A 26,441-nucleotide genomic window follows, 5' to 3' on the forward strand; every position below is an offset into this window, starting at 1 on the left:
TTAGAGACCAGGGAAATGATGCTACTAAAAAAATCTTTATGCTAACATAACTAGTTTCACAGATTCAGACTTAATGCATCTACTACACTCAGTTGTACTTTAGAGGGCAATCACTTAGTACTTACTGTAGTATCTTACCTGTTAAAGACAGATGAGTAAATGCACCCTACTGTCCTGCAATGGCTAACTTGTCATTTAAACATTGAAACTCCAAGCAGGTACTAGAAATAGATCAAATTTGTGGTGAATCTATCTATTTTTGAAGAATTTATAAGAAACGGTAATTTGTACATCTATAAAAGATGCTCAGTTGACTAGGAAAGTAGAAATTGCCATACTGGATCAGATCCAAGGTCCATCAGGTTCAGGATGGTGTATAGCACCAGATGCTTCAGAGGAAAGTATGAGAACCCTGAAGCAGGAAGATGTGGAGCTAGCTGCCCCCCCTATTGTGTCTTTTCCGAATCGCTAATAGTTAGATGGTCTGAAGCCCAAGGTTTAATATCCCTTCCAAAATGTTATTAAGATGACTCTGGATATTTATCCATATAGATGTCCAGTCTCTTCTTGAATCTTGAGTTGTTGGCCTCAACAACTTCCTGTCTCAATGAGTTCTACTCTCTGCTTCCTGATTCTTCTAATTAACATAATTGTTTTAAGTTCCTCTGCATGACTTCTAGAGAGTAGAGCATCAGAACTATTGCTGATCAGTCTTTTAAGAGTTTAACATGCATATTTCTAATCTGTTCATGTTTCATTTTGCAGGAGTATTTGCTTTGTATTCTGGACTAAAGCCTACTTTAATTCGTGCATTCCCAGCCAATGGTGCACTATTCCTTGCCTATGAGTACAGCCGCAAGATGATGATGGAACAGGTTGACACATACTGAAATCTTCCAGCAGCAGGTTTAGGTTAACCTTTTTAAAAAGAACTGTAGGGCTTGAATGGATACAAAACCAATAGGGTGACATCATGATTTGAGAAACTCAGTCAATTTAGGATTTTAAAAAATCTTTTTAAAGCAAATGGATTTTGTAGACCTTGTATTTGTGTTTACAGGTTTTTTGTTGTTTTTTTTAAGGGAGGATGGAGACATGTTAATGTTCTTTCCACCTATTGTGCTGCTCAAGAGATATAATTATGTTGCCCTGATGGAAGCGGTACTCAGTGTAAAGGGCAGTGATCTTTCAGTTAAGTGAGTTCATCTCAAATTTTAAAAATCTAGTTCTGTAACATCCATGGTACAAGAAGCCTGAATTTCCCTTTTTCATTGTTAGCAAACACAACTGATTCAAGGCCACACGGCACTGGTGCATTAGTAAAAGTAGTGCTACTCTTTTCATTATCAATTTTAGGGCTTGTCTACTCAGGGAGTTACTCTTGAATAGTTTCATCTGTGGATACTCTTATTCTGGAATAAATCTCATTCCAAATTATTTTAATCCACTTTAGACAGCCTATCAGGAATAGTTAGTCTGCTCTAAATTCACACTGTACGTTATTCTGGATTCACTTTCATGTGTAGGTGAGCCCTTAGTAAGAGTATTCAATGGAAACAGTAAGCTGCTTACATTTTACAGCCATTTCACCTCTTTGTAAGAGACTGTTAGACTACTGTTTCTTCAAGTACTTTAATACACAAGGAAAGGTAGAAGAGGGAGGTTTAGTTTCCTGAAGTGTTTCGTTTAAGCAATGCATGGCTAATACTTACACTATTTTAGTAGTGTTAAAATTGTACAAATTCATTAACTCTGCCTTCAGTAGTTTCACCAGTAATGTGAAAACATTAAAGTAACTGGAGCAGAATGGGTCTTGCAAGCCTAATACCTCATTTCTCTCTTTACCACCCCCCTTCCTTTTCTGTTTTAACTGATGTCTCTAGGTAGCCTCCTTCTGTAGGTTTGCAAGCAGGGTATGTCCAGTACTAGCTACCATCTTTGACGCTTTTAGGAAAGGGTCTACTTGTAGATGTCTAATACAGTGGTTCTCAACCAGGGGTACATGTACGCCCTGGAAGACCTCTGCGTATCCCCAGGGGTAATCAGTTCATTTAGATATTTGCCTAGTTTTACAACAGGCTACATAAAAAGCACTAGTGAAGTCAGTACAAACTAAAATCTCATACAATGACTTGTTTATACTACTCTATATACTATACACTGAAATGGAAGTGCAATATTTATATTACAATTGGTTTTTTTATATTGTATGGTAAAAAGGAGAAAGTCAGCAATTTTTCAGTAATAGAGTGACACTGACATTTTTGTATTTTTATGTCTGATTTTGTAAGCAAGTAGTTTTAAGTGAGGTGAAACTTGCGGTACACAAGACAAATCAGACTCCTGCAAGGGGCACAGTAGTCTGGAAAGGTTGAGAGCCACTGGTCTAATATACACATCACAGTATGTAGGCCCAACAGGTTGCCAGCAGGGTGGTGTCTAGTTTACTACTACTCATCTTAGGCAAGGGAATGTCCAGAGATCCAAATGCCTACAGTAATACCACCTACCCCTCGATCCCTTCCATATGTCCGTGGGGCCTGGGTTGCACCCTGTCACCTCAATACCAATTGTTGCTACTACTCATATTGCTTGAACCAAGTAAGAAGAAAGTTCAGGTATTGTGCAATGACCAAGAATAGTCAGTGCAATCTCTACCCATTGGCCTCTTTCTTGGTCATCTTACAAAATAATCTAGGTTAAAGGCTGCCTTCAGTGGTCCCATCCCTGTGTTGAAAAAGCAGGAAGCCAGAAAAGAGTAGAAGGCCAGCATAAATTTTAATTGGTAGATGGATTTAAAAAACACCAAAAAAAACCCCCACCCTTGACCGTCAGGGTGTAGAAACTAGTAGGAAGAGGACCAAAACCGTGGGAGGATATAGTTTGGGACAGGGGTGGGCAAACTTTTTGGCCTGAGGGCCACATCTGGGTGGGGAAATTGTATGCAGGGCCATGAATGTAGGGCTGGGGTGCAGGAAGGAATGTGGGGTGTGGGAGAGGGTGTGGTGTGGTGTGCAGGAAGGGGCTCAAGGCAGGGGGTTAGGGTGCAGGAAGGGTTTCAGGGCAGGGAGTTGGGGGTTCAGGAGGGGTTTGGTCTCCGGCTCCACTTACCTCAAGTGGCTCCAGGGTGGCAGTGGCGCGCAGCAGGGCTAAGGCAGGCTCCCTGCCTGCCCTGGCCCTGTGCCACTGCCAGAAGGGGCCAGCATGTCTGGCAGTGGCTCTTGGTGGGGGGGCAGGTGGCCCTGCCATGCATTGCTCTTGCCTGTGGGTACCACCCCTGAAGCTCCCATTGGCTGCGGTTCCCAGCCAATAGGATCTGTGGGGGGTGGTACCTGCAGGTGAGGGCAGCGCCCTGAGCCGTCTTTCCCTGCCCCCACCCCCACCCCCGGGCGCCTCAGTGGAGGACACGTACCAGTCTGGAGCCTGCTCCATACTTTGATCTCAATGATGGTTGGAGGAATGGTAATACTTCAGCCATCATAATCCAAAAGGAACAAGATTTGGGGCCAGATGCAGTGGGTTAGGAAAGGATGTAGATACCCTTAAATATTTGCTACCATTGTGGAAGTCCGAGGTTCTTTGAGGCTATGGCCTTAAAATAGCTGCCAGTCAGCTTTTGTGTTTACCAAAGGGGAATGCTTTTGCCACCTTGTCATTGGAGCCTTTTACAAATGCTCATGGACACTCACATTTTGGCTAGAATGAGGGTAGCTATAGCCCAGGGGTGGGCAAACTATGGCCCATGGGCCAGATCCAGCCCACAAACCATTTTAAGCTGGGCCTGCGAGCTGCACCATGTGGCTCGGCCCTGCTCTGGAGCTCTGCCTGAGGCGCTGCGTTGGGGGGCCGCACCAGCAGCTTGGCCCCACTCCAGCCGGGGTGCTGGGTTGGGGGGGCTGGACTATGCAGCTCGGCCCTGCTCTGGGTCAGGGGGGTCACACCACGCAGCTTGGCCCCGCTCCAGCTGGGGTGCTGGGTTGGAGGGGGCCATACCATGTGGCTCCTGGAAGCTGTGGCATGGCCCTGCTCCAGCTTCTATGCACTCCAATAAGAGCTGCAGGGGAGTCGCTTGAGGTAAGTGCCGCTCGGAGCCTACACCCCCTGAGAGTCTCCCCTTGCCCCAGCCCTGATTCTCCTCCCACTCTCCAAACCCCTTGAGCCAAGCCCGGAGGGCCCTCCTCCACCTCAAACCTCTCAGCCCCACCCCATAGCCTGCTGTAGCCTATCTTGGTGATAGTGCTGCTTCTTAGGGGAGGGGATGAGTGTTTGTTTACCAGTGCAAGGCATTCCTTCTTCTTCTCTGGCCCCAGTCACATTCTGGCCAAGTCTTCCCTTTGCACCCTCACAGGAAAGAGCACCATGGGAAGTAAACTGAAGCTGCCTTTTTTTGTTTTTTAATACTGTTCTGCTCTGCTGTAATGTAAGATAGTTCAGTGCTAGTTGGAGTCACTTTTGTTAAGCTCTTGCATAGTGTATATAGGAATAATGTCAAACCATAAAAATGGTATGCAAGTTACAAGGTAATTGTCAAATCTTGTACATTTTCATTTGAAAAAAATAGTAATAGTACTGAAAGTCAGGTGCTGAAAGCTGGGTTGGTAGCATCTAGGTTAATTGTATAGCAGGTGGAAGAGTGAAAATAGGATTTAATTCAGTCAGTAATAATTGTCCTGTATGGTGTAGTATTGCCCTTTTTAAAAATAACTTCAGCTGTATTTGCAATAGTTGATGTAAATCAAGCCATAGGTGTAGCAGAAGCAGGATTTTCAAAGACTTTTTACTACAGTCAAGTTACTGAAGCTGACACTAAGCTATTTCAAAGCATGTTTTCAGTTGGACTAATACAAAATCAGTGTGTGAACTATGTACTACCACTTCCATCTAGCAGTATGAATACTGCAGCTGTTTCAACTCTGTACCTGTATTTAGTCATAATTCCTTTGGTCTTCATCTTCCTGAATATTCTAGCAGTAGTGTTGCCAACTATTCATGGAAATAAAATGTTGGATTTAATTTACAAATGCTCATACTGGAGCCCCAATTAAATTATTTATGCAGTCAGTGAAACTAAAATATACTCAGAGCCCTGTGTCTAATGCTTACAGCTCAAATTAAAAACTTAAATGACAGATCCTTTAATCTAACTGTGCTGTGGGTTTCTAGTTAATAATTGAGAAATGTTTTCTAGGATAAATTTAAGTAGAGGCAAAGACTTGTAAATTTTCCCAGCTCTTCTACAGTTCAGTTAAACTAATAAGGCAGAAAAACCTTAAACATTGGTGCAGTGCTCATGCTTAGTCTAATTTGGGTGAACATGATACAAGAGAATGTACACTGGCTGGTAAGGAAAGAGTCCTTTATACCTGGAAGTTAGTTGTCCCCTTATTACAAGTAGGCCTTATGCCCCTAGCACTAGGGACAAGGTTGATTTCACTTTAAAAGTGAATTACAAGTTTGTCAAAATAGTCAGGCAGTTTGAGTTAAAGTAGGTTTTAAAATATTAAGAGCTGAGATTAGTAAAATATACTGCAGCTAGGTTAAATTTTAGTTATATATCAGGCAATTTTACTTTCAAAGTGGCCAACAGGTGTTTTAGTTCTATTTAATGTTAATGTTTTCAGGAGAAGAACCTGTTCCAAAAAAGTTGGTCTCTTCTGGGCAGGAAAGATTCAGAATCCATTGGGCATTCTACAAGGCATTTTGAGCTGTGAATGAAACCAGATTCTGAAGCTTTGGTAAAGTGAAAAAGACTGTCAGTAGTACAAGCCAAGAGGAGACTGCTGCTCTTCCCTTCCTTTCTCCCCCACTTCACACATTCCTTTTAAAAGCACCTCTAACACTGACAATTATTTGCACATTTTGGGTCTCAGGCATGGAGGCGGGGTACTTAAGTGTGTCTTCCAGGTGGTGGTAGTGTTTGACAATTCTACTTGCTACTTCCATCTTCAGTAAGTATTAAAATCTGCTTTTCCAATTGAAAAAATATGATCTACTGTTTTGGTCAAACAGTAGTTGCCTACCCTAAGTGTGGCTTACCTGGCCTCTAGACAAGCTGCAGCCTTACCTGTAGCAAATTAAGTCAAGTAATTTAAATAGCCATTATACTACATAGCTTCCTGTAGCACCCATCGCTGCAGCCTGATTTGAGAGAGCTCATTTAATCCTCAACTTTAAGTACTAGAAATGGCATCACTGAACACTGTGTGCATCTGACTGCCAGGTCAAGTTTGCTTTGTAAGTAAAGATGGCTTACTGCAATAGCCAGCGTGGGAAAGTCAGTTGAGATTAGAAGTCAGGTGGGTTTGGCTCCTGCACCACTGAGGAGATTCTGCAGGCTAACTTGTCTACTCACCCCTCTGTGAGCCTTCAGTGTACTTGTACAGGAAAAAGGGCTATACCCTTCCTCAAATAAATAGAGCTCAACTCACTTTCCAATCACACTAGGGGTTCTGCAGTTATGACAGCAAGTATTAAGCTACTGTAATCACTGTTCAAAAGTGAACTACCCTTCAAGGGGAACAGTGGAGTTAACAGACCTACATCCTTAGTACAGATGTAGCTCCCAATAACTAGATCTAGTACTACATTTTCTATATTAAGGCTTTATATTTGGGTGTCTGCAGCTAACTTCTGAAAGTGTTTGATATTTCCCTTTCTCAAAAAAAACCCTGTCACCATTTAACATGTAGAAGCTACAGCTACCTCATTGCCTACAAGGTCCAATCAGTGGCTGAATGTGACTTTTGGGAATTATAAATTTGAATAAAGTTTTTTGAAGTTAATTGCACTGTCATGAGTTATTACTTAAGGGTACAGGAAAGTACTGGAGAACACAAATGATTCCTTTTACTCCTACATATAGAAAGGACCAAGTTTAACATAAACTGTGATCACAAGTCAGAATAGAAGATAATCCATTTAGCTGGCTAAGTGTCAGACTACTAAGAATCTGAACTATATTAGTTCTAGAGTTTTACTATTATGAAAGCAGATTTATCCCCTAGATTGCTGTAATGTCTAGTGTTCTCACACTAAATATCCCAGTGAAGGCTCCTGCCTTGAATTTGTAGGAATTCAGCTGCTGTAGGCCTTCCATAAACCTTGTCTTTCAACACTTACCAAATAGTTCACATCTCATCTTCTGGGCACTTCAGGGGTTAGGCTGAGAGAAGTGGCCCTTGCTGAGTCTACCTTCACACCTGTCTTTCTAAAACTTCTGTAGCTGTGTCCAGCCCTGCTGCTTGAGTCATGGTATCAAAGACTTCTGCCATGCAAAAGGATCAGTACTAACATTAAGTCTCTTAAACTTCCATTTCTGTACCATATACAGAAGTTTAAAAGCCAGATTAACTGATGTCCAGGAAATATGAGGCTGCCATAGCCTTACTTCCACTTAGAAAAATGCAAGAAAGGGCTGCTTGCTGTCTAGAGACAACCTAAACTTTTTCTCTTAGTGGTCATTTCTTTACATGAGTGTGTCCTTCACCTCCACCAGCCCCTATACTTTAAAGCATCACTGGTGGAAAGCACACCACAAGATTAGGTTCCAGGGCTAGCCTTAAGGAAAGGTGCCCTGGATGAACTTGTATTTTGGTGCTGCCCCTCCCATTGCCCCAGGCCCCTTTGGGCTCCCCAGGTTCCACCTTCACCCCTAACTCCAGCACTGTACCCCTTTGTCCCTAACCCCTTCACCCCATCCTGCCCTCCTACACCCCCATGGGGAAACTGACCTGGATGCAGACACTGCTGCTCACTCCTTCCCCCTGGAACTGATCCTCCCTATCCCCCTTGAATGGGGGAGCAAGGAGCAACATCAGTGCTCTCTGCAGCCAGGTCACTTTCCCCACCTGGGTTGAATAAGGGCAGGGCAGTAGCTCCTAGTGCTTGTTTCATAGCACAGCCCAGGTGGGGAAAGTGATCTGGTTACAGAGCCCTTGCTGTTGCTCTTTGTTCCATCCCCCAGAACACAGAGAATTGTTGGGGTGGTGGTGTCCCATGTTCCTGCAGTAGGAGGAAGCAGGGAAAAATCTGGGTGCTTCCCTGCCAGCCAGGAGCAGTTTTGACTCTATACCAGCATCGTATGCACCTCTGTGCTGCCACATGGTACCCCCTTGACCATGTCACCCACCCTACGGCAGACCCTGTCAGGTTCTAATCCTGACTGACAGCAGTAGCCTTTGACAGCTTACTCAACCTCTGCTTCAGTTTTCCCATCAAAAGGGATATTTGCATCACACTGTTAGTACCTATGGGCACTTTAAATCTCAAACTGAGGATACTATCAAAAGCTTTCCTCAGATTTCAGCTCCAATGGCATGTTTTTAAAAAAAAAAAAAAAAGCTTCACCTACAAGGCCCATATTGCCATGGCACTAACCCTAACCCTAGATACAATCAGCATAAAGGCTTATGTGATGCTTAAGACTGGTTTTCATGAGCTCAGAGCATAAAGCTGACACTCAAATGAAGTGAGGACTGATGCAGCAAGCTTTGTAGAGGCACATTCTCCTGTTCAAGAGCTGCTTCTGAGAATGTGTTTAGTTAAAGAATTAGCTAAAAATGAAAGCAGGGAGTGTCTCAAACTTGAAAAGGATGGAAGCTTTTTGAACACTTCAAACTCCAAAACCATCAGAAACATGTAAGTTACTATCCAAGACAGTAGGACATACCTCCCTGTCAGAGAGGGGAAGTGAGGTGTTTGTAAGAGCTTGGTCTCTAGTTACATCTGGCCAGCACAGCCAGAGTTGACATATCTAGCCTGTCTTTGCCCTACCAGCTCCTTGGGGCCTGTGCCAGATAGACCACCTTGCTCTGGGTATTGAGTTGGCCTGAGAAAATTCAGATTTAGTTTTTCTATCAGCACATAGTGCACTAGTTGCTAGCTCATTTGGTGGGAAAGAATGTATTTGAGATCCAATGTCACCCTCGCCCCCTTAAGTTGTGAGGGCCCTTGTTTATTTTGTCATGTGTTTAGTTAAAACCCTGCAGAGATCAGTTCAACAGCTTTGGGTTTTCCTTTATTACAAAGGCTGTTTTCCAGACATTTGTAGGGGATAACAGTCATGTTTTTGCAGGGTTCCTCAGCTAATCAGGATAACACTGATATTTTATATCTATTTTGTGTAAGACTGATTGTAAAGCAGTATGCATGCTTAGGGTAGTGTAGAGTTTGAACTCTGGATTTTGTTTTTAATTCATAAATGTGGATACTGTAAAAAAATTGAGCATTGGAATGTGCTCAGATCAAGAAATTCAGTTTTGGCATTATGCATAGTACAAATGTGTTGAACACGTTAAATTCTTCAGAGAATGCCACTCTAAGAAACTATACATGACAGTGCATACAAGAGGTATTTTTCCTTGTTTCAACATTTAATTTTGAGATACTGTATCTCCATACAAATACACCAAGAATTACATGAAGGAGACTCAGAAAATGCCTCTATATTGGTGAAGACCAACCATGATTCTTTGAGGGAAAGAACATCAATTCTTTTTAAACAAATGCTGACAACTTCTCATTATGGTTCTACAAAGTTCAACTCCACAGCAAACTTCTCCCTGTAGATTTTCCACATTTTTGATTTATGGGGATTATCCAACTCATTTCTAGGAAGGTAAAGCCTGGAAAATAGAATGGTCATCTGTTTAGTTATTCTACAGTTCAAACATGCTGCCCTCTTATGTATGGCATGAAAGTAGGCTTGAAAAGGAAGTGAAACATGAGAGCTAAGAATTTGTTTCAAGTTTTGAATATTTTTGGTTTACTTCCACACACTAAAGAGTTGGCTAACCAAATGCATTACACCATTTAGACAAACATTCCATGGTTAAGACAGGCGAGAGAAAACCAAGTTCAGCCATAAAATGAACTATACAAACAATCCTATTAGCAAGGTGACTATTAGCTTTATGGCTGGTGCTTTATGACAAGCACCAGCCATATTTGGGAATAAATGGGTATCAGTTGCAAGTTCAGGGTCAAAATTTTTGCCCAAGTATCATTTTGTTTTTTGGTGATCACTAAAAAATTAATAAAATTTAACTCCTCCAATGTCACAAGAAAAAAAGCAGCTGCAGATATGTGATTTATCCCAAATTTGGAAGAGCTCTGTGGGACAGTGACTTAGATATTTGAGGATTTGAACCTCATTTGAAAGAGCATGAGTGCTTCTCTTACCTCATCCCTGTGGTGGTAAATCCAAATTAAGTTTTCAGCTCTGTTTCTGCAGCCATGATCATTTTTAGCTTTTCATTTAAATCGAACCATGAAAGGGTTTAAAAATATCCTTTTAACCAGGATCACCTATCCTTATATCAACTCTCTTCATGGCTGATAATCCCTCAAGGACGCATCTTAGGCTTCCTTCCCACTGTTGTGTTTTATTAGACATTTTACTGAAGAGTGCCAAACAAGCATTTGTTTAGCTGGACAGTAGACATTACACTGCAGTGCAAGTGCAATCTTTACTGCCAGAAATCCCTGATTAGTGACAGCACTAAGATTTAAGCACACACAAGCATTTCACACCAGAGTGCCAGAGGGACAGGTGGGTCTTCCCCCAGCCAAGAGAAAGGTGTTCTGGTAGGTGTCTAAATCATCTCAAGTAGTTCAGGTAGCTCAAGACATAACCAACTCCTCAGTGGGTTTTATGGTGTCTAATGTAGAGACAATACAAAGGACAGATTTACCCTTACCCTGCCATTGTCCATGAAATATTTAGGTTGTGTAATGGTAAGGAAAGGACATTTCAGTTCACCTCACTTCACAAAAGGAAGAGCACCATTATTAAATACTTCTAAAATCTGTTAACAGTAATTATTGCCTATTGAGGGTAATAAGCCTTAGTGCAGCTATTGTTTAAATCACATCTGTCAGGTTTAAGAATCACTAGTGTATATACGGCCCAGATGACCACCAGCTTCCACATGCAGGGAATGGTGACGAGAGTTTTCCCCACAGCCTTCACTCCCAAGTTTGCCACCATGGTGGCAAATTGTAAGTTACCTTAAGCCTCTGGTAGTGCTCACTAGAGACCTTGCTTAAGTTAGAAGCATTTGCCAAGAGCATGCTAAGGCTCCAATATTTGTGTGGAAAGCACCCAAATACTGATGCTATACAAGTATGAAGACAAGGTTCCCACTATCACATTTGAGATAATTAAGGAAAGCAGCACACAAAAGGAGTTAGTTTATTTTAAACTAAACATTCAGCTTCAATACTTAGTCATGTGGAATGCTACAAAGATCAGTTTCCTGGATTTGCAGGAGACTTAGACGATGCTATTTAAGGTAAGGATCTCTTCAGATCTGTCTAGTACACCTTGCTTTATGCCAACAAAATGCTGAGAGTTTGTTCCCAAATCATGGCTTAAGGCCAAAACACTGCATGTTTCCAACTTATTGCACTGTTATTACCTATCAAAGGGTTAAACTCCAAGGCAGCGGTCCCCAAACTTTTGAAGGTCGCACCCCCCCCTTACCCATCTGTGGGCCCCTGGGGGCTGGGAGCAGGGCCACAGCTCAGATTTGGGGGGGGGGGTGCAGCTAAGGGTAAGGGAGCTGGGCCATGGCCAGGGACCAAGGCTGGCAGTGGGGCCAACAGCCAGGCCTGTGACCAGGTGTGGCTCGACTCCCAGCCTTGCCCCTGGGCTAGGAATGGAGCCACAGCTGAGGCTAGGGGCTGGCACGGAGCCGGGGACAGGACCAGAGCAGGGCTGGGGGATGCGCCTTCCTTGCCTTCTGTGCAGGCTGGCCCAGGCCCTGCCACATTCTCCTCCCCCCGCTGGATGTTCCTCCACACACCCCTGGGGGGGCACACCCCACAGTTTGGGAACCTCTTCTTGAAGGTTTTGAAGTAGACGTTTTATTCTTCTGGATGTTTAAGATTCTCCATAAATCTATTAAGATTTGTTCACACACTGAAAATAGTAGCATTATGGACTTGCCACTCTGATTGTCCTGGTGTATTACATCTTACCTGTTATTTTCTATAAAAGAGGTGTTGAACCAGAAGAAGAATGGGCAGTCGTCATAGCCTTTTGGAAGATCCTAAAGATAAGCAAAATTGTGTTTAGGATATTTTATATATTTGCTTTTAAAACAAAGTTTAAGAATCAATCTGTGCTGTACTAAACTATGCTTGTTCCTTGGCAGAACAGACAGGAACACACAACCCTGAAAACTTGAGGGGCTGTTGCTGATCATCCACATCAAAACAGTCTCACATAATTAACTTTAGCTGGAATTTTACAGTCAGGTCAATGAAAGAGGATGCAGGTCTGTGTGTTGCCTTCATTACACTGTGAAGAAGAAAGCAACAAATGAGATCGCCAAAGCAAGTTACAACAAGAGCAGGAATTGCCTGTGTGCCTCCTGGTCTTGAGAGTAGACTTAGGAGCTACAGTACATAGTCTGAAGTTACTAGATGTGTCACAGCACAAGGTCATGGAGAGAGAAGCAGTCACATAAGTGCTGAACACTTGTACTCGCACATTTGCAATTACTTGCTATTGTGGGTCTACCTTCATCAGAAGAAATACTTTTGAATCAAGGCAAGACTTGTCCTACACAGGGAGTTTTCACATGGATGCCAATTATGTATGTATCTGTTGGTATTGTAAATATCTTACATCTCAAAGTTGGAAGTGTACCAGATATATGCAGTTTTTATTCCACTATACTTACAGTTTGTGATTCAAATCTGACTTTCACATCACCGCTTATTACAGGACAGTCTTCCAAGCCAATTACTGCAAGGTCATTTTCAGCATCAAAAAATAACTGAAGAAAAAACAGAACTGTTTGGAGTAACTGTTTTCAAACTGAAAATAAAATGCACACAAATCTAGCAGTGCCAATTAACAGTGTTCCACTACTAAGTTACTACTAAGTCATTTGCAAATTGGATACTATTAATTTAGGCTTAAATAGAGACTTGGAGTGGCTAAGTCATTATGCAAGGTAGCCTGTTTCCTCTTGTTTTTTCCTACCCCCCCCCCCAGATGTTCTGGTTTAACTTGGATTTTAACTTGAAGAGTGGTCAGTTTGGATGAGCTATTACCAGCAGGAGAGTGAGTTTGTGTGTGTATGGGGGTGGGGGGGATGTGAGAACCTGGATTTATGCAGGAAATAGCCCAGCTTAATTGTCATGCACATTGTGTAAAGAGTTATCACTTTGGATGGGCTATCACCAGCAGGAGAGTGAATCTGTGTGGGGGGGTGGAGGGTGAGAAAACCTGGATTTGTGCTGGAAATCACTTTAGATAAGCTATTACCAGCAGGACAGTGGGGTGGGAATAGGTATTGTTTCATATTCTCTGTGTATATATAAAGCCTGCTGCAGTTTCCACGATATGCATCTGAAGAAGTGAGCTGTAGCTCATGAAAGCTTATGCTCTAATAAATTGGTTAGTCTCTAAGGTGCCACAAGTCCTCCTTTTCTTTTTGCGAATACAGACTAACACGGCTGTTACTCTGAAACCTACTAAGTTACAGTGGCTTATATGACAATACCCAATTACTAATGGTTAAAGGCTCTACAGTGAAGATAAGGAAAATGATTGACTGTTGCCAAGGAACTCAGTTTTACAAACTGATCGAATCATCCCATTAGTTTCCTGGGAAATCCACATTCCTTTTGTCCTGTGAAAAACTTGTGAGCTCCAAGTCACAGGAAGACGTTCAGGAAATAAAACCGAGTGTTCTATTGCTAGGATTGGTAAATTTCCTTATCAGAAAGTGAGAGAAATTTCTTACATCCAATATTTTGCCACGAAAACCAACAGATTTAATGGATTTAGTAAAGTGTGCTCAAGTTCAGTATTGTGAAGACATTTTAGTCAGACACCTGCATTAGAGTTCTTACCCTACAGTTTTCTTGAGTGGCACAAACACAATGGAATACAACTTTCCTTTTCATAATTATCTGTACTTTAAGATCACTTCCATTGCCTTTTCCAACTCCTAGAAGGAATCAAAATTGTATTATGCTAGGCTTTGATCTTTAAATTATAGAGCTGGAACAATAAGTAGTTAAATAGAACAGGATACAATCAACCCCATGAACTGTCCTATAACGATAATAAAGTCGCTGTCTTCAGTGTTAAAGTAGTTTTTATGTGGAACTTTCTGGAAGACAGTAGAAAAAAGGCAACCAAAATAAGTCTTCCTTAGTAGGCATAAGAGAATCATGCTTTGAAAAGTATCTATAGGAATTTGTTGAACAAACCACCCTGGAAATCAATTCCGCTAGCCACAGAATACACATGGAGCAACAGCAGTATAAGGTTCCTCAGGGGTGAGCACCTGAACTTCAGTTCTTGGCTTCTCTGCAAAGGCTGTTCAGATATCAGACTCAGAAGCACACTTGAAAGCATTTGATCCATGCCAGATATATCATGGTCACTTATCGGCTGAAGAATTCTAGTCCCTAAATGCATGCATCTCACAGTCCCCCTCCCCGTTCTAATGCCAGTTGGAGAGAATAAACCATCACTGAAAACAAACAGCCAGGCAGAAAGAATCCACTTTAAAAGGGCACGGTCACAGAAGGTGTTCATTTTGCTTGCAACTGAGTTACAAAGAACTTGAGTTTACATTTATATAGAATTTCATTACGTTTTATCTGGCTTCATGAAACAGCAAGGCACATCTCACCACTCAAGGGTTTTGTGTTTTTTTTTTTTTTTAAACCACACACTTATTCTAGTAATTCTGACCCCAGTAAGGTGTCTGTAGTGCACTCAATATATAGATGTAGGAATACAGAATTGAAATAAAAGTGACCTGGAAAATATGCCAAAACCAGGGCAGCAAAAAAAAAAAAAAAAAGAAATACTGAAGTGTCTATATAATTTGTATTAATTCTTACCATTAATAGAGTAGATTTTGATGTTCTTTATTTTGAGTCGTCTCTCCGGTGGGAGTTTCAAGTTATACTTGTTCTTCAGGATTTCATAATACCCAACATACCTACTCTGCAATGCAAAATAAAGCTGCCTATGTTAAATATGGTCCTTGCCACATCTGGCACAGACAGACCCTGTTGCTTTCAGTGACCGATAAGGGAGAAGTGGCAAAGTAAGCTAACAGACAGAAATTTCCACAATTTCAATCCCATTTTTGCCATAGTTTGCTCTGCATGGCCTTGGAGAAGTAACAATCTGTGCCAGTTTCCCCCACTCCCATCTGTAAAATAGTATTAACACTTGTCCAACAAAAGCCTTAAGTGTGTGTTGAGTAGTTGGTCAGCAGTCTTCTGATGGACAGTGCCCTCTTCTCAGAAATCTGAGTTTGAAACAGCAGCTTACTGTCTGGCCTTCTAGAAGGCCCTTGTCAACTTCATTTACTTTGAGTCAGGCAAAAAGTGAATGAAATTGATAAGGGCCTTACTTCCAGGTGGGAAGCTGGAAGGCAAAAAAACCTTTCATTTCCATTCTTCCAAAATGGTATTTTTCCCTTAAATCCCTTCCCACTTTTTTTTTTTAAAATGCTGTTTTGACTTTGTCCTGTTGAGCACAAAAAATTAGAAACAAATTTTTTTTGCAGAAAATGTGATTTCTGTTTTCCAGCTAGCTCTAGTTCTGAGCATCATTTGTTCAACAAATGGTTAACATTAAGTGCTAGGTATTGAACTTCTATTTAAGTCTCTGTGCCTCTTTTCTCCTCCCCCCCACCCCCGCCAAGCACATTTGTTAGAGCTACAGGAGAAGGCCCTCTTCTTTGGGGAACTTCCCAACTAGTCGAGGGAAGTCATTAAGTTCCTAAAAAGCACATTACCCAGACATACGGCACAGAAGTTTGAAAGTTCTCAACTGAACTGTGGAAAGTACTTCCATTCTGGTTCTTCCATCCATTACATTTAAACAATTACACAGTGGATTTTTAATGTGCTTTTTGATCTAACTCACCCTCCACAATCCTCTCACTTTGTTTAGGCTCTTACCTGGGATGGTGTTTCAACTCCTTGAAATTTGGAACTTGTACTTTTATCAGTTCGCCTCTCCCCAAAATAGTCCAAGCTCTCCTACATATAAGAGTCAGTTTCAAATGAAGCAACAGGACAAATTTTGCAGCTGGCTCACAATGAAGTTTGTGCTATTATACAGTTATAACTGAAGACTAAAACCCAAAAGTATCAGATGTGAACAGTGGTAAAAGGCTTGAAAGAGTCCAAACCAATGTTGGAGAACAGCTGCTTTGGAAGCTAGAGTGAGTTGGTACTAGAAACACAAGGACTAGTCAATCCCTATTGTGACAGAACATTTCAAGGTGGACAAGAATTTGCTAGTCAGAAAATGACAGTATTTAAGTGGTTTTACTGAAGCAAACATCAGAAATTTAGAGAACCCAGACCTTGTTAAAAACCCTCCTTTTTACTCCCAATCTGTCTCAATCACCCTCAAATAAAAACCTCACACTCCAGAAAAATACCACAGATGGGTTCCAGGGACCAAGCTCAATCAGCACACAGTTTTTGAAGGGGGGGGGGGGGAGGGGGAGAGAGACACAACAACAAAAAACCCCCACAATTTGCAGACATTCAAACTAATATTGGAGAGAAGTCTGTAAAACTACCTTGTACAAGAGAAGCTTATCCCAGTACATCAATTTTGATGATCCTCATACAGATGCAGGTGATTCATACACATGGCATATTTTTGCCATCCATGCACTAGGGCCACAAATCCAGCGATGCTGCATTACAGCAGCAGAGGACCTGCTTTTAATTATGAACTATACCTCTAAGTGGCAAGTCTCCTCTTCAAGAATGGCAAGTTCTAAAGGGAGGCGCGCTTCCACCCTCCACACAGGTGCATGATAAATATGCTGGGATATTTATAGGGATAAATAGTATCAAATCTTAATGACCCAAACTTTGAGCAGGCCTTGCTTTAGAGTAAGATATTAAGCTTAAATTCCTAGTTATCAATGGTTTTAAAGTGGAGTTTGTTTTTTTTTTAAAAAGTCATTTTGACAGCCCAATCAAATGCTTCCATGGCTGGTATCATCTCAACATAATCCAGTCAGTCTCTTCCCATTCTTCCTCACTGCCATTTTCCATTCCCTCAAACCATGAACATTTAACCATATGAACCATCATCACATTTGGCAACGCCTTTTAAAAGTGGCTTACGCTCTCCATGGAGAATGAGGCATGTGTTTTGTAAAGGGCCTCTCCCTAGTCAATACACATGGTCAGAAGAGGACTCATCTTTCCGGAGCCTAACATAAGAGCAAATCTAAGAAACTGCTAATATCTATTTTTCCCTCATACCTTTGCACTCTCAAACTGGTCACTGTCAATGAGCCAAGTACAAACCATTGTTCCAGTCCTGCCTGTATTAGAAAGGAGAAAAAACACACACTACTAGTATATCACAGTATTTTGGGACATACATGATAGTCAACATGTAAGATTTAAATTTAAACTCTCGACAAAAGCCACATACATATATAGAGTAGAAACTAGAGTACGATCTTAGACAGGATTCAACACGGAGTTAAAATAAGATGTGCTTTTGCAAAGTAGTTTCTACAGATTTGTATTTTCCTAGTTCTGCTAATTCCTCCTTTAAGAATGTCCCCCCAGTAATTCCTCTCTGCAGCTTTACTATGAACTACAGCAAGATGGCCAGTACTTTTCAGATCTCTGTTTAATTTGAGATGCCAAATATACCTCAAAACCCCAGGATCATGCTACCAGCCATTCTACAGTGTTACTGAGGGTTACTTCTCCACAGGGATGTCCTGACAAGGGGAGAACTGCCACATGAAGGCACACAGGTCAAAATATTGAAGCCAGCATTTTCAAAAGCAGATGTCTGATTTTCAGAGTGCCAAGCACCCCGCAGCTCACTGATTTCAATGAGAGCTGTTAGGTGCTCAGTTATTTTGACAAGTTTATCCTCTTAGATGCCTAATTTTAGGCACATGCTTTTGAACAAGTTTTAGCCTAAAGTTGTACAAGAGAAATTCAAATACAAGATGCCAGTAAACCTTCAATATGCAAACTTATTAAAGCAAACAATTGGATATAGGAAGCATGTGGCTAGCAGCAGACTGGGAACTGGTACAGGGGGAAGATCTGGGTTCTATACCCAGTGACTCTAGACTGCAGCAAGCCTCTCTGCGCCACTCTTCCCTTCTGAAGAAAATTGATGGTCTTAGTGTTGTGAGCCATACGATAAAGTTTTCAAAGTGCCTTAACTGCTTAGGTCACTTCTGAAAATAGGACTTATGTGCTGGAACTAGGGGTGCTGCCAATCTCCTGGCTTGAAGTGGATTTCATTACATACAGGGTTTACAGTTTGGTTCAATAGCTCTCAGCACCCCCACTATACAAATTGTTCCCGCATCCCTGACTGGGAGCAAAGGCATATTTAGGTCTCACAGAAGCCTGCTGTGGATTTTAAGAGCCTGGCCTAACATTTAACAGCATAAGCAGAACTTCTTATGTTTAAGGAATTGCAGAATCATATCTGTGAAAAGAAAAGAGTAACCCTAAAGCTTGGGGGGGTGGGGGGGAGAGACTGGTTTGAACTACTGATTGGGGAGGAGAGGTAACACGGAAGTGGGAGACTAACACAGGTATAGGATAACTATGTTATTTGTAAGTTTGTGTTACAAAGGCAGGTTGAAGCTGTATTGTCCAGCACTAGAGGTGACAGATGAGATTGTCCTAATGAGCTTTCCACTTGTAGGTAATCACTCACTTGCTGAGTGTTTTGCCTTAATAAATATTTGTTAGACCCATCTGTTGAGTAAATAAATCTCAATCCCACATTAGGTGTTTTTGAAAATTATCCTTTGTAAAGGGTTTTTGAGAGTCTCTGATGAAAGGTATATGAAGTGCAGAGTAGTTATTAACATGCCTGTTATTTGACTGGATGGAAATCTAAGCTATCCCATGATCAAATACTTGCAGTGGAAATTTAGGCAAGAAAGAAATGAATGCGTTTTAAACTTTAAGCTTCACACCATTTTAATTAGGATACTCCTATGTTTTCCAATCCCTTCTTTGCTACAGTACTTGTTCTCTTACCCTTGCCTCCTTTACAGTGAATTGCTATGATGTTCTTTTCATCCTGTTTCATCCACGCACGCACATTGGCAGTAAATTTCAGCATGTCCCTAGATAAAAGCAGCATATGAATTTCAGCGTAGTCAGAACTTGTTTTATGCCTAGTATTGTTGTTGGGCTGCAGAAACACTAGCATATGACTTACTCTAGGCTGGGGACATTGTGGTCATCAATAAAGACTCTCTCCACCCTGTAATGGAAGTACACAGGGTCATAACCTTTTTCACCTACAAAAAAAAAAAAAAAAAATCAAACACTCCAGATTAAAACTAGTTTAGAGTTCTGGTAAGTTACCTCTACAATTTTAGTTATTTAAAGTCAAGCTATTTTCTCTGCCTGTGTTTTAAAGATGGTGGAATAGCAGCTGAGACTATCTACTGGAGTCTTTTTCGGACAGTGCTACTGAATGAATAGATTCACAATTCAAGTAGATCTGGATCAGGCCTAACTTCGAAGGCCAGCTTCCTATTTTGCATCTGCAATTTTGCACCCTCAGTTCATGGAGGGCCCAAAGGACTCCCACCAACTGCTATCAGTTGCAACAGTGATTTGTGGTGGTAAAAAGCGAGAGGCCAGTTTTCAAAGTCATGACCCTTTTAGCTTGATCTTCTCTATTCTAACTGGTTGGCTGAACTGATGTTGGTTCTCATGATCTGATTGTCTGTAACCCCCCTTTGGCCAAGTGGCTAGCCAATTTCCATTTCTTTTGGATGCAATCCTTGGATGCAATTTCTTTTGGATGCAAAAAATGTACAAAGTCCTGTTTCCCTGAACACAGGAGGATCCAACAATAGGAGGCAGTTGCCTCTCACAAGTCCAAGCATGCCCTTCTAGCCAGCACTCTACCCAAAAATGCTCTCACAGCCACCCTACCCATGCTTTTTGATACTGTCTCCTAGTTTCATGCTTTTTGGCTGCTTCTGACTTAGTGCTGTAAACTGAGACAAGCCCTCAGATACATAGCTGCAGCAGTTAATCCCCAGCTGCCACTTTGTCAGTCCATAGTGGGGTGTTTTCCACTGCTTTGGCTATCACTAAATGAAGGAGCATTTAATTGTTCCTTCATTTAGCCTGAAGAAGGCTATTACACCAATCAGCTTCAGTGACATCTATGAAGCACTTTGTGGGAACCACCCAACCTCCAGCATGCCAGGAGCTACATATACTTACTGCAAAGGTTATAGATTGTATAGTGGTCTTTATGTTTTGTATCCAAGAATCTTGCAACTTCCTTAAGAAAATAAGATAAGAAATAGATATTTAACTCCAAACATCTGCTTTTTTTTTTAAACTATACACACACTAGTCAGTCTTCATTTCCACTGCCACTTAAACAGTATACCGCCTTACTGGAGAAGCTGGCTATATTCACAATAGACCATGAGACCAGAAGAAATGAGTAGTTCAGGTTCTCATCTAGCTACTAAGCCAGTCTACCACCAGTTTTTATACATAGTTCCTAAAATGATTAATTCAGTAAAGTTTAAGTGATCATTTAGTCTTATTCTGTATTTGAGAGAGAAAACGGCCTCTTCTATAAATCACCATTTAACATAGCCTGGATAGCAAAGAGTGACCTTCTCAGGAAGGCTTTAAATGGATAATAGAAAATTAGGGTAACCTCAAGACACTTATGTAGCAAATCATGCAGCTAGAGTACAACCCCTAAGGACAAGATGGGCAGACTGCACCCTTAATTTTTATGCTCGTGATTCAGGACAGAAGCCCACTAAGTACTGGCCTCAGACTACAAGTTGGTTTCCTGGAGACCATCAGAGGCTAGTTTAGTCATTCCCAATCTGATCCATATTCAACCTAGTGAAAAGGGATTGGAAGTGGAACACAAATTTAGTGCTGTTAAGTTTTGAAGTCACGTGCAGGAGGGATTTTAGGAGATATTTTACCTTTATAGGATTCCTATAGAAAGACTGCTTCCCAGATGATGGAAATGACATTGCAATAATACGATCTATGGAGGAAAAATGTATATGTTAAGTCCACAAGAATTGGAAATAGGCAGTGGAGGATGAATCTGAAAGAACTACTATGCACTATTAAAAGACAAAAAGCTATCCAAAAAAAAAAGTGTGGCTTTGAGAGTGGAAGTACCATTAGTGTTATGAATTAGTTACACAGTATGACTACTTGTTTGTGGTGTGGCCTGTATCACCAGCAGTAGCCCAGATTTTAAAATTTGAATTTTTAATTACAAAGAAGTACATTTTCTGCCAGTGTACTGTCTGTATTTATTATAGGATATTTATCAAATTAACAGCCCTGCAATAATGAATATTCCACCTAGAGGAAATCCTAGTTATCAATCACTATTCTCTACACAACAAGAGCTGCTTAAGACAATGGATTAGTTTTGCACCTTCCCCTCACCCCCAAACTGGCACTTATAGGATGTCTGCAAATAAGTTATTGAAAAAAAAAGGTTTTTTTTTTAATTTTGGTTCAAGTCAACCAAGTGAGGACATTTCAGCAAATCAAAGAAATTGGAAAGAATTGTTTGAGCTGAAACAAAATGGTTTGGGCATTTTTAAAACGAAAGCAACAAGTTAAGGGATAGATTCACAAGAACTGCGGTGGGGGCAGGGTGACAACTACGGCTTGTGGTCAGGGCACTTTCCTGGGATGTGGGTGACCCAGGTTCAAGTCCTTGCTCCACAGCAGGTCTCCCACATCCCAGGAGAGCACCCTAACTAACTATACAATAGGTGTAAGGGAGGGGCAACACAACAACCTCCTCTTCAGTCTTTTTATAAGACCAGCACCCAAATCTGTTGTGCCTTTACCCGTAACACCTGAAATTTCCATTTTCTTCCTTTCAACCAAAACAATTTGCCAACAGACAAACTTATGAACTGTGTTGACCCAAATATGCATTTTGGTGAAAAGTCTCAGCTGAAAAATTTCAGCCAGCTCTAACTTTGGAGTAACCAATAGTTCCCTAAATTGTACAAACCAGTAACATAGGTAAGGTCCAGGTCAAAGCCATCTTTTGTATAGCGCCTTTTGTTTTCCGAGACCTGTCAGTCAAAAAGACAAATGAAGGAGTTAGAAAGGAGAGTCAAGGGAACCATAAAGATTAGGGAGTGTCTAGAAGGGTGAATAGTGAAGTAGTCCAGATGGTTACTGTTTCTCCTTGTAACCAAGCACGAGTGGCAGAGCCTCAATCTTTCCCTATCCACTCCAGGTGGAAGTGTACATAGTTAGGCCACGTACACACACTGTAGAACTTATGTCGACATAGCCAGCATAACTCCCTCTTGTAGAAGCAGCATACATCAACAGGAGGAGTTTTTCTGCTGGTGCATCTGATGAAGTGGGTTCTAGCCTATGAAAGCTTATGCCCAAATAAATCTGTTAGTCCTTAAGGTGCCATCAGCCTCCTTGTTTCTGCTGGTGTAGGAACACCCCCCCCCCCAAAAGGCCATTAGCTATGCCACCAAACACATTTCTGTTGGCATAGTTGTGTCTACACTGGGGGCTTTGTCAGCATATTTATGTCACAAGGGTGTCCCCCCACCCCCAGCCCCTGACCAACATAACTACACTAGTATAAGTTTTAAGTGTAGAGCAAGCTTAAGACTAGCAAGTGGCTCACATTAATAACTCAGCGGCAGCATTCACACAAATTCAGAAAAGAAACTGCATTTTAGTCAGGCTTTGTGCTCAGGAATTATTTCAATCCAGTAATCAGTAGCCAGCAATAGCTGTACTGGGGCTGCTGACCTTATCAAGGCCTTATTCTAGTTAGTGGGACAATGCACGATGAGACTGTCTACATGGATCACACTGTTGTATGCTGCATCATATTACTGATTTGTTTAAAAAAGTAGCATTTAACCCATGATTCAATTCTCTACTGGGAGGGGGGAACAGGGGGGATGAAGATCAGCTTTGTTGCATCTTCACCAATTGTTTAATCAGGGCTACACTCCCATGTGCAAGTGAGGCCTTAGAGGGAGAAGCACTAGGCAGATCACAAGGGTTACTCTTATTTTATGAAAGGATGCCAGGGAATCCTTTGAACTCCTAGTAGGATGCAATACCTCACTTAAGATGTTAAAGTGAAGTTGAGCTGTAAGGGACAGCATCTCTCTCACACACACAAAAAAGTCTTGGAGATTTTTTTTCCAGAAAAAGTTTTGATGCCTCAGGGTAAACTCTAGCTATCTAAATATCTTGGAAATTTCTCAGTCTACATTTGACAAGCAAGATGCTGATGGAGTATTGATTTTGTTCCCTGAAAAATGCACATGGAAGTTGGGTTAAAATTGACACTACATTAAGAGTCCTGCGGGAGGGGAGAAGAGAAGAAAAGGAATACTTTTTATTCAAAGCTATGTCTAAACATTTTGAAATGGAGTTTTAATATCAGATGCTACCAGGAAGCTAAAACTTAAGGTACAGTTTCTATTCTGTTTATACCTGCAGAAGATGCACTATAATAAAAGCTTTTGCCTCTGATTTTAATTGTAACCACTCATTCCTATATTCATGGGATACAGCAGATTTTCTTCTCTCTGCCCTGCCATGCAAGTGTGTTCAATATAAAAAAGTCAAGACAGAATTGGCTATTTGCATCAGGTAGGTCATGGCATCACATCAGTGCCACCACACTGCTGTAGTGGGACAATGGTGTTTTGAAGGTGTGACCCTATATTGAGAGTGGAAACACTGCCGGAGTGCAAAAATGGTTCTCAACTACCTAATGCTGTAATTCAATACCTGCTCCTATCACTAGAACAAATTGCTTTAGTGGATGAGGCAGAATCCTGTTACTAGTCTGCTGGCCTGCAATTCTGACTGTTTTAGAATGAGAACTGTGTAGTGTTAGGTATGAGGGGAGGGAAATCAGAGTGCAGAGTAAGACAAATAAATGGAGGGGAGGGAAGCAGGCGGGGATGGGAACAAAAATGAAAGTTCTTATTACTACCCTTCACTGCTGAAGAACTCTGTTATTGCTTTAAGAATATGAGGAGAGTTTGAAAACCATAATAGCACATTCAGACAAACAGTTATGAAGCTAACTTACCATCCTCCTGGTCACCTTTTCTAGTTGTTTCTTTTGCGAGGCCAGGCGAAATATTCTTATCAGAATGATAATTCTCAAAGCTCGAAGGATGATAACCATTCTAGCAAAGAGGAAAAAGTTAGCTTTGCAATGGAATAGAGCTGGGCAGAAGACGTAAATTATGTTTTGCCAGAAAGATTGAAATTTGTTTTGTTCCAAATGAGGATAAAAAGCCAACATAACTGTTTTTGAAAAAACAAAGTTAAAATTGTTTTGGGTCAACACATTTTATTTTGATTTCAACCTTCCATTTAGAGTTGTTTTTTAATTCAAACAAAAAGTTGGAATTTTCTATTCCAGAAAGTGTCAAAACAGGATTTTTAAATAGTCAAAATGCTTTTCTATGCCCCCACCCAGTGAAATTGTGTCGAAGTACAAAATGTTGCAAAATCATGTGGTTACAACAAAATTGCATTTTTCTGATGACAAACTGTTTAACTGCAAGTTTTCTAACTGGCCTTACAATGAAAGCAGCCAGGAATTCACCTACAGAGATAAAGAGTTTTCATTGCTTCACCGCTGTGCATAGTGATGCCAGCAAGTAGTCTCACCCTACCTATCCCCCTTAGCAATAGTAAGAGCTCCACAATATTAGCCAAGCCATAACACTGTGGATCTTCCAGTTTCCCAGTTTAGATCCATGGTATACAAGGTCACTGTACTCATTTGAGTATGTTAATGGCTCTTGGTATTGAGAAGACATCAAGATAATCAAATGTGCACCTTTGGCTCCTTACTCCATGGACGTGTAGCGTTTTATGCAAGAGGTTCAGGAAAACTGAGCAGTCCCAGAGTCCCAAACGTAATCACTCATCCATTTCAGTTAGAGAGATAATGGACATTCTTAGAAGTTAAAAGTTTTGAAGTGGAAAGAGAATTTTCTGCTGACTTAAGTGGTTTAGAGAAGCATATTACTGTTTAGAAGGCTTCCCAAAACTTGGTTCGCAGCTTGTTCAGGGTAAGCTCCTGGCAGCCCATGAGACACTTCGTTTACCTGAGCGTCCGCAGGTACGACCGCTCGCAGCGCCCACTGGCCACGGTTTGCTGTTCCCAGCCACTGGGAGTTGTGGGGAAGTGGTGTGGGCCAGGCTACCTCTTCCCGCAGCTCCCATTGGCCAGGAACGGCGAACCACGGCCAGTGGGAGCTGCGAGTGGCCGTACCTGCGGACGCTCAGGTAAACGAAGTGTCTCATGGGCTGCCAGGAGCTTACCCTGAACAAGCTGCGAACCAAGTTTTGGGAACCCCTGCCTTAAGGTATGCCTATTCTCCAATCATTCTAGCCCATGTAGCTGTACCCAAGCTAGCCTTCCTTGAGCTAGCTTGCTAAAAACAGCAGTGTAGCCAAGGTAGCATAGGCTAGCTGCCTGGGTATGTACCTGGGGTCCCAGACAGGATTGTAGCCAGACCCTTAGCACAGGCAGTGGCATGGGCTACACTGCCATTTTTAGTGAGCGAGTTCAGTCAAGGCTAACTCAGGTATGCCCACATGTGCTGCACTCACACCTCCCGAGTGCTGGGTAGACATACCCGAAACGCCATCCCAGAAAATGCCTTGTCCTATACGGGATGAGATTACCTAAAGCATAACCAAAGTACTCAGTTGTGTGAAGGACATGGGACTGCTCTGTATTAATTTATCATTGTCCAGTTACAGTAAGGGATGTTCTCTATTTGACCATGTGCAGTTAAGTCAAGAGGCGCTGTTAGGAAAAACAAGCAGGAAATAAAACAGTGACTAGAGATAAGGCACCTGGAGGAGTGGGAAAGGAGACAGAACATTGCAGGGTAATTAAGAGAAGGACTATCAACTGGAAGAGTCTACCTCCCTTGGCTCCAGCATAGTCATAAGACTTTTTGGCCAGGGATGGGAGCCTAAAAATCAGAAGGACATCCTGAGGCCTTGTCTACAGGAGAAAAGTTTTGCTGGGATAGCTATGTCAGCAAACCCTCTAGTGTAGATGCAGTTTATATCAGTATACAACTGGTTTTGCTGGAATAGCTTATACTACTATTTCCCCAAGAGACATAAGCTATACCAGCAAAAGGTCTTTATGCCACTATAAGCCCTAGTGTAGATATAGCTTATGTTGACACAGTTATGTCCATTTAAAAAAAAACAAAACAAACAAACCCATACTCTTAACTGACAGATATGTCAGAGACACAAGGTGGGTGAGGTAATATCTTTTATTGGACCACCTTCTGGTGGTGAGAAGCTTTTGAGCCACACAGAGCTCTCACCACCAGAGCTCTCACCACCAGAAGGTGGTCCAA

General features: G+C 41.6%; 2 protein-coding genes across 12 annotated transcripts in view; one reads left to right on the forward strand and one right to left on the reverse strand.

The window, feature by feature from the left end:
* The window catches only part of SLC25A15 (solute carrier family 25 member 15), a 30,555-nt gene extending 17,086 nt beyond the window's left edge, over positions 1 to 13,469 (forward strand). For 4 of the 7 annotated variants that reach the window (XM_073342747.2, XM_073342763.2, XM_073342733.2 and 1 more), the window contains 2 exons: positions 766 to 875; positions 1,083 to 2,944. In XM_073342747.2, the coding sequence (XP_073198848.2) occupies positions 766 to 875; positions 1,083 to 1,139 (167 nt within the window). In that variant the 3' untranslated portion in view covers positions 1,140 to 2,944. Of the gene's footprint in view, positions 1 to 765; positions 2,945 to 12,155 lie in introns of those variants that run through there. The other 3 variants (XR_012158747.2, XM_073342769.2, XM_073342780.2) reach the window with 3 other exon arrangements.
* LOC140910804 (phosphatidylinositol 3,4,5-trisphosphate 3-phosphatase TPTE2) overlaps positions 9,351 to 26,441 on the reverse strand; it is a 43,781-nt gene continuing 26,690 nt past the window's right edge. For all 5 annotated transcript variants that reach the window (XM_073342714.2, XM_073342696.2, XM_073342673.2 and 2 more), the window contains 13 exons: positions 24,128 to 24,227; positions 22,052 to 22,115; positions 20,988 to 21,052; positions 20,254 to 20,314; positions 19,229 to 19,310; positions 19,045 to 19,133; positions 17,278 to 17,339; positions 15,946 to 16,026; positions 14,872 to 14,977; positions 13,867 to 13,964; positions 12,687 to 12,782; positions 11,980 to 12,050; positions 9,351 to 9,623 (listed from right to left, as the gene is read on the reverse strand). In XM_073342714.2, coding sequence (XP_073198815.1) covers positions 9,521 to 9,623; positions 11,980 to 12,050; positions 12,687 to 12,782; positions 13,867 to 13,964; positions 14,872 to 14,977; positions 15,946 to 16,026; positions 17,278 to 17,339; positions 19,045 to 19,133; positions 19,229 to 19,310; positions 20,254 to 20,314; positions 20,988 to 21,052; positions 22,052 to 22,115; positions 24,128 to 24,227 — 1,078 coding nt within the window. In that variant the 3' untranslated portion in view covers positions 9,351 to 9,520. The remainder of the gene's footprint in view (positions 9,624 to 11,979; positions 12,051 to 12,686; positions 12,783 to 13,866; positions 13,965 to 14,871; positions 14,978 to 15,945; positions 16,027 to 17,277; positions 17,340 to 19,044; positions 19,134 to 19,228; positions 19,311 to 20,253; positions 20,315 to 20,987; positions 21,053 to 22,051; positions 22,116 to 24,127; positions 24,228 to 26,441) is intronic.

The sequence above is a fragment of the Lepidochelys kempii genome, chromosome 1 (genome assembly GCF_965140285.1).
Source record: "Lepidochelys kempii isolate rLepKem1 chromosome 1, rLepKem1.hap1, whole genome shotgun sequence".
In the NCBI taxonomy this organism is placed as follows: domain Eukaryota; kingdom Metazoa; phylum Chordata; order Testudines; family Cheloniidae; genus Lepidochelys; species Lepidochelys kempii.